Below are 7,534 nucleotides of genomic sequence, written 5' to 3' on the forward strand. Positions count from 1 at the left end.
ACAGAGAAACCCTGTCTCGAAAAAACAAAACAAAACAAAAACAAAACAAAACAAAAACAAAACAAAACACCGATCATTCTTAGCTGTCTATCTTAGACAGCTCAAAGAAAGGGGCCCTGTGAGTAGTTCTAACGATATGTCTTACAAGGGAACATTTTTCCTTAAAATAATTCTAATAGACTATCAAATGTTGTTACAAACGTGTTATAGAGTAGGCATGTTATCAGGCACTGGGCAGGATAATCACTCCTTATGTTGTCCACCCTACCTTCCTGGCTCTCTAGGCTCTACATCAACTGGGTCGTATGAAGAAGCCCTTTGAAATCCATTAAAACTCTGGCTATAAAGAGGTTTGTATTAGTAACCATTCCATTGAGTGGAGTATTTATTATGCTTGGACAGTTCAGATTTGTAGTCTATAAAGCATAAATCATGCCTTTAAGAAGCAGCTGCTGCTTCTTCTGGGTCCTTATATCCATAAAAGGTCTTTAAGTGATCTTTTATGCCTGCTGAGACGGTTTGAAGTTTTGTGTTCATGTACTTCTCATAGGGAGATTATTTCCACAGACTCTGAAAGAACTCTGTCAACCATTAAAGTTTAAGAAAATTTCATTAAAAGCACTCTGAGTTGCTGCTTAATGCCTTTCCAAGTGAGTCTCATGCTTCTCAAGAATATACAATGAGGAGTGGAGAGGTGTGTGGACTTCTTTTCCGTTAGCGTGTTCTGAAAAGGACTACTCTATTCACCTTATGGCAATATGCCCTTAAATACTCAAATTACTTTAAAAAAATGATCCCAAATATCTTTCTCGTTTATTATCCCATATGGTTTAATTTTTACTTATGTCATGAATAAAAAGGTCTGTCTCAAGGATTGTAAATTGTGCTCTCATTTGAGGATCTCAACACTGAGGTTAGTCTGGGAATTTAAATGTCCCACTTTGAGCATCATCTTCTATTTGAACGAAAATTGATGATGTGTGGGTTTTCTTCTTGGCACACTTCCAAACAAAAGACAAACCATCTCCCCACCACTGAATTATTAGTTTTTCAAAAGAAAAACAAACATAATACAAATAAATAACAGGAAAATATTAAAGATGGTAATTAAATAAATGAGAACTCTTCCTAAGAAAATTGTTTTATTGGAATGCAGTAATACAAGGTTGCAATCCTGGCAACTTGAATACTCGTTCCTCAGCACATTTGTTGTGGTTATTTATTCTGTTCTGTGCTCTAACATCCTAGCACTGTAACTACAGTCGAAGCATAATACTGGTTCCACACCACATAGCAAATCCTCGTGTGTTTGTCCTTGTACCATTGTATCTGCTGCATGAACTTGTAAGTAGTAATCACATGTTTTTTTGTAGACATTTTAAATCATTGCCTCCATCAAGAAAAATGAAGGAAAATAAGCAGCTACACATTTTGTCAGAAATAAATACTCTTAGGATTTTGTTGTTGAACTGCAAGTTTCTAAATGCATATCTTTGTCTTCACATTTAAATATTTCTCATGATTAATTAAGGATATAAACTGGTATTCTTGTTAGATGGGAGCGCATTCCAAGTCCCTCTCAGCCCATTAGCAGTGAATCTGGAAACTATGATGTCAAATGAATGATTCTTTATTGGGGTCTATTGCTAATTGCAGGTACATACAATGTATTTATTTGAATCCTGCTCAAAGCAAATAGAATTTGTACCAATGCAGCATACTGTAGCAGATAAAAGCGGAGATCTGAAGCGTTTTGAAAGGTTGATTTTGATCTAGGTGGTTAGCTTTGATTAAACCCTAAATTCTTATATCTTATGTTCTCTCCATTAAAATGGAAGTGAAGTGTGGCCTCTTTGATTACATGTCATCAGTGAAATAATAGTATTTCTAGTGTGAGTATGTGTGTGTGTACGTGTGCGTGTGCCAGCGGATGGCATGGTTTTCATTTAATCTTTAAACAATCCTCTGACGTCAATACTGTTATTATCCTCAGTGTTCAAATGAACAGACAGGCAGAGGTTCTGTAGTTTGTTGAGACCACACAGATGGTAAATGGTGGGCATTTAAAACAGTCACTAGTGCCTGCACGTCATCGGTCCACTGTGTTGTATGTAAAGCAGTTAGGCAGCTGCCGATATTTAAAATGTAAATGATTTAATCTAGGCAGTCCATATTCTCTTATATACAATTTAAAATAAAATCTATGCCATTGTTTTTAATCTTTTTTTCCCAGCAAAACAATTAACATTACCTTGTGCTCAGTTTAAGTTAGATAGACACCTGCCTTTTTAGATTTATTTTGAAAAAGAAAAGTCACTTTTTAAAGCTTTTTTTCCCCTTCAATTTTGGAAAGTAGTAAGAATCAATAAGATGAAGGATCTGGCTTTTTTTTTTTCCTGCTTGTGCTAATTTCTTCCTGGTGACCTTGGAATCCTTATTTATAGCTCTCTTTGAAGATCAGAGAAACCTAGGTTGCTTATTGCCCTAATCTTCAGAAAAGATCTATTGACAGATATTTCTGATCTCAAAAGGATACATCAACTCATATGAAACTGTTCAGTTATAAGTTCATGGAAACAGAGGTCATTTCTACTGAAGAATAGATTACTCCAGCTTCCTCATGAAAAGAATATTCTCCTTGGAAATACCCAGGCAGGTTTGCATTTTGAATATACACCAGCTGTGATGGAAAAGAACAGTCTAAGCCTTTGGATTCCCGTAGTCCGCAGGCCTCGCTCACACAGCAGGGAATGGGAAAGAAATTGTATCACAAGTATTTCAGCATAAAAATTTTATTCTTGTATTCAGTGAAATAGATTAAGTAACCAAAAAAGAATGTTAAGCACTTTGGAGCGTTAGGTCGGATGAGTCTAGTCACCATACCCACCCAACCCATGTTATTGCCAGCCCTTCTGAGGTCCAAACACTCCTGACATGGTAACTCCAATCTATAAACTCATAGATAGAAGACACCCTTTCCTTGAAATGGGAGGTTTAAGGCAATCAGTGGTAATTAGTAGGAAGAAACCCAGAGGCTTCATCAGCTGGGGGAAAGAGCTGTTCTGAGTCTTCTGGGATTTGAGTTCCCACAGCTCTGCCCCTTTGTTCTCTTGGGCACGACTTCAGGACACATTGGCCTTTTTTCATAGCCCCACACAGGCAGAGAGCCAGGCTGCCCACCGTGCGTATCCATGCTACTCCACTCCTGCACAGCTCTCCTTTCCTGTGGATGATGGTTCTGAAAAAATCCCTTCTCAACTGTTATCCATCCTTCTCAAGATGGTTAATGATTTCACCAGGAACCTCCTATGGACAACTACCGACCCGTTCAGGCTAGCCCCATAGCGCTAAAAATTGAGGCCTAGCTCACTCTCCAAGCAGGAACAGGCCTCTGTCAGCTATGACTGGTGCCTTTCCCTGACCTGGGGAATAGAATCAAACTTTGGGTTCTCCATTTTCCATTCTGGAAGAATGGTAAAGTTCCAGGTGCTTAGGGACCTTTATCTTTTATTTACTACTGAATCTTTCTAAATATGCATTTTCAGGCAAGAGGATATGATGGATTAATGATCTTGGCCATCAAATGTTCCCCCCTGGAGAAAATGGAAAGCAAAGGTGTTAGCCAGGATAAATAGAAAGGAAAGATGGGGGCTGGGAATCTTTCCATTTGGTCTTAGGAAGAGCCAATAAAGATCACTGCAAGACAAAATCCACATATCCCTGCATGATATTCAAGACGTTACTTAGTGGAGTTTTTGTTGGTGGTTTTTTGTTTTTGTTTGTTTGTTTTTTAAATCATTCTGGCATTGAAGACAGCTTTTTTTATGATTTTATTATCAACATTTAGTATTTCCACTATACTAAGTAAAATGAACTTTGTATAGCCTCAGTTAGTTCTATACAATCTATAGGTTGTGCATCATTATATTGGCTGTTAAAATGCACATGACCATTGTTCTCTAACTCAGCAGAGACTCTTTAGCAGAACACCTTCAAAGCATCCTCCTTCTGCTTCACTCGGGGAGAACAATTCTGATCCTTCTGTCGATGGCATTCAGCTCTTCCTTGTGTCAGTTTCAGAGGTGGTGAAATTAGTGTCCAGAATAAAGTCGGGCGTGAAGGAGCAGAGAAGGCACCCCAGATGGGTAGATCCCTGGAGTGCATATTCAAGCTATGTTCAACATATCATGACTCTGAACCTTCAGTCTCCATCACAAATGCTAAATAAACAGAGCAATTTCCAATTTGAAAACTCTAAGTGAATTATCTTTATGAGCCACCATTTTCTATTATTAATATTGCTTTTCTTTCTCCACAATTGCTAAAGTTGATTGTTAAGCAAAATAGGATCAGCCCTTTAAAAGCCGGCTAGAATTTTGAGTGTTTATTTTTGAATATGGAAATATGTTAAAGACGGTGAAGACTGGAGCAGCTGAAGGCATTCCCTGCCATGATCACTCAGCAGTGCAAGCTCTAGTTGATCAGGCAAGCTATTGTGAGTACAAAGAACCTTGCAGTCCAGTGGAGAGAGATACCAGTACATACACACAACTTCCATTCATGCAGAAAGTATTTACTGTGGAAGGGAGTTTTTGGGTGCTGTAATTGTTCAGTGAACAAATGTAAATGCCACAGTGGATATACACACAGATGATACACTGGAACCTTTAGAAAGAATTAGAGAAGGCCTTTTAGAGTAAAAGCTCTATTTGAGAACTGAATGGGAGATTGCCACTATAAGCACAGGAGATATAAAATTATTTCAGCCCCAGAAATATCAACTGGAGGCCAGAAAGGGGAACAGAGCTGTTTTGAGATCTTACAGCACTTTGATGTTAAAGATTCAAGTGTGTGTGTGTGTGTGTGTTGTGTATAAGTGTATGTATCTGTATGTGTGTGTATTTGTTCTGTGTGTATGTGTGTTTATGTGTATAGCAGTGTGTGGGGGAGTGTGTGTGTGAACCTGATGATCTAAAGAACAGAAAATCGAGAATAAAAGACGAAGAGAAGGAAGAAGGATGGATGGAAAGCACAAGAGGGAAAAGGAAGGAAAAGCAGAGGGAGGTGAGAGAGAACAAGAGGGTGGGGTCACGAAGGCACAGTGTACACATGTGTGGAAGTGACAGAGAGAAACCCATTATGACTTTCAACTACTATGAACAATAATAAAAATTTAAAAATAGTTGTATTAAAGAGAGAATTCAGGTCTCTTGATGTCTAGGCTGAGCTGTCTGTCCTTTCTCCTCACTCCTGACAGGGACTACAGAAGAGGACTGAAGGTGGAGGAGAGGCAGAAATGGCAAACATCACTGTACGCCAGCACAGTCAAGGTGGGTGAAGAGGCTGGCCACAGAACAGCTCGGGCACCGTAGCACGGAGAAACAAAGTTGGCTCCCAGTTGAAAATGGCTGACAGTATTGTGGCTTCTGAAGGGCATGGAGTTTTCCTCAGGAAATATGAAAATCAGGGCATTCCAGGGACGAGAGGTAGTATGGAAAGAGGAAGCTAAACAAAGAGCGAGTGACCAGTTTGTAGGAAGAAAGTGGAGTGGGAAAGCGAGGGACCGTAGAAACCAAGCAAAGAGAATTTTGAGAAGAGAGAAATAAATCAAGCCACCCTCAGAGAGCTCAAATAAAAAGGTAAAGACATGGCAACCAACAATTCTTTTCAAGGAAACCTGACGCATGTGTCTCTCCAAAAGCTACTGCAGAGATCTGCTTGGCCTTTAATTCATAGCAGAATGAAATTCTGGGTGATCTGTGTGTCATTTCTCTTTGTCACGTTCTCCTTCCCTGCCCCTCTCTTCCCTCTCATGTTACAGCATTGTCCATTTTGAGTTAACCATCTCTATTTTTAAGTTTTGGGATGGACCCTCGATATAAAGTTGGAAGTCTATAAACTTTCTCTCCCATCCCAATGGTTCCTTTCAGTCCTGCCCCCAGCCTTGTTTACATCCTCCCGCTCCGAATGTAGCCACTGATATGTTCGCATTTTTTCTCATCTTCAACTCTCCATCCTCAGCAATGACTTTCAGGGGAAAAGAATCTTCAGAGCGGATCCATATTGGAACCAACTGACTCTCTCCTCAAGCATTCATCAATGAGCAAGTGCATAACGGTTCGGAGTGGAACTTTAGCCTGTGTGTGGAAAGTGGCGGGATCACAGAAGGCTTCCCCACTGATCCTCTAAGATGGTCCTCTTACTATATAGCGCAGTCCTTGCCTGAGGGAGAAAGCAAATCCATGTAAAGATGTCTGCCCCCCTAACTCTGCATTGACATACTAAGTCTTTGGAAGACTTAAAGGTCACAAACATTTATTATATTGATAATGTTCCTTTTGGAAAGTATATTTTTGGCAAATTTTAATGTACTTAGTTGTTAACACAATAGCCAAAGAACACATATCCTCTATCTTGTTTAATGCCAATTATTCTGTCACAATTTTGCTTGGAGCTATTGGAATACCTTCAATGTGTGGCTCAGGACAGACAAGTTCAACTCTACCAAGGCTGTATATCTCTATGCCTACTGAATCAGCTGTTCCCTATTAAATTTTTAAGCAATATTAATGACTGACTTCTCTGCAGCCAAGTGGTTTGATTATGCTTTTGATTTAATTCAGCTTAGGAAAAGGAAAACAATCTCATTAATCATTTTTGAAGACCCAGTTTATGTATGCGGTATAGATATGTTATTTCCTAAAACACTCTCTGCTGAAGTTCTCTGATTTAAACAGAAAGACAGGCTCATTGGCAAGAAAAAAAATGTTGCAAACTATAGTTTTAAAAGCAAGAGTAAATGACAAGAGGATTTGTCTATTCTAATAAACAATTGAAAAACATTAATTTTTGTTCACTGTATCATTTATAATATGCCATGCTTTATGAATATGTTTTGTATCTCATGTAAATTAGTTATGCTCATAATCCTCTATTTACATATAAGCCTCAGGGAGCAGAGTTCCTAATAAATGCATTGTGAAAAAAAGATATTTTCATCAAAAGAGGGGGGAGGAGGTGCATCAGTCCCAAGGTATCCTAACAGCAGAGACCCAGGAACAGAGGCCTGCTTGGGTCCTGGCCAAAGACCTCAGTGATAAGAGGTTCCTGAGAGACAGGAAGCTATCATTTAGCAAAGCTCTTCCTTTAAGTTCAATTTGTGTGGTATAATAAATGCAGAAGACAAGCCTCTTAAGTGGTTTGACTAGAAAAATAAGGAGAACTGACAATAACTATGATATTTGAAGGAAAGTCCTCCTCCAAAGGAGTCAAAGCATTACTCCAAAGTCATGATGACAAAGTTATCAGAAAAAAAAAACCCTAAGCACAGAAATGGTGGCATCGAATTCTCTGCTCCAGGCTTGGTATGATTTCATTTTCACTGAGGTACCGTCAAGGCTCATTAAGTAGAAGAGGCATTTATAGAATCATAAGACTGTCAGAGCAGAAAGGGTCATCTATAGTCCAACCTCCTAATTTTACAAGGGACAGAATCCAGGCCCATGTATATAAGCTAACATCACTGGGTGGATTC

At 39.0% G+C, this 7,534-nt stretch overlaps 1 protein-coding gene across 1 annotated transcript in view; it reads left to right on the top strand.

Moving 5' to 3' along the window:
- Nucleotides 1-6,788, top strand: part of LOC115029413 (translation initiation factor IF-2-like) — a 9,628-nt gene extending 2,840 nt beyond the window's left edge. The window contains exons 3-4 of the mRNA XM_029469974.1: nt 5,258-5,330; nt 6,022-6,788. Coding sequence (XP_029325834.1) covers nt 5,258-5,330; nt 6,022-6,077 — 129 coding nt within the window. The 3' untranslated portion in view covers nt 6,078-6,788. The remainder of the gene's footprint in view (nt 1-5,257; nt 5,331-6,021) is intronic.
- The last annotated feature ends 746 nt before the right edge of the window (nt 6,789-7,534 follow it).

Source organism: Mus caroli, chromosome 15, assembly GCF_900094665.2.
Source record: "Mus caroli chromosome 15, CAROLI_EIJ_v1.1, whole genome shotgun sequence".
NCBI lineage: Eukaryota > Metazoa > Chordata > Mammalia > Rodentia > Muridae > Mus > Mus caroli.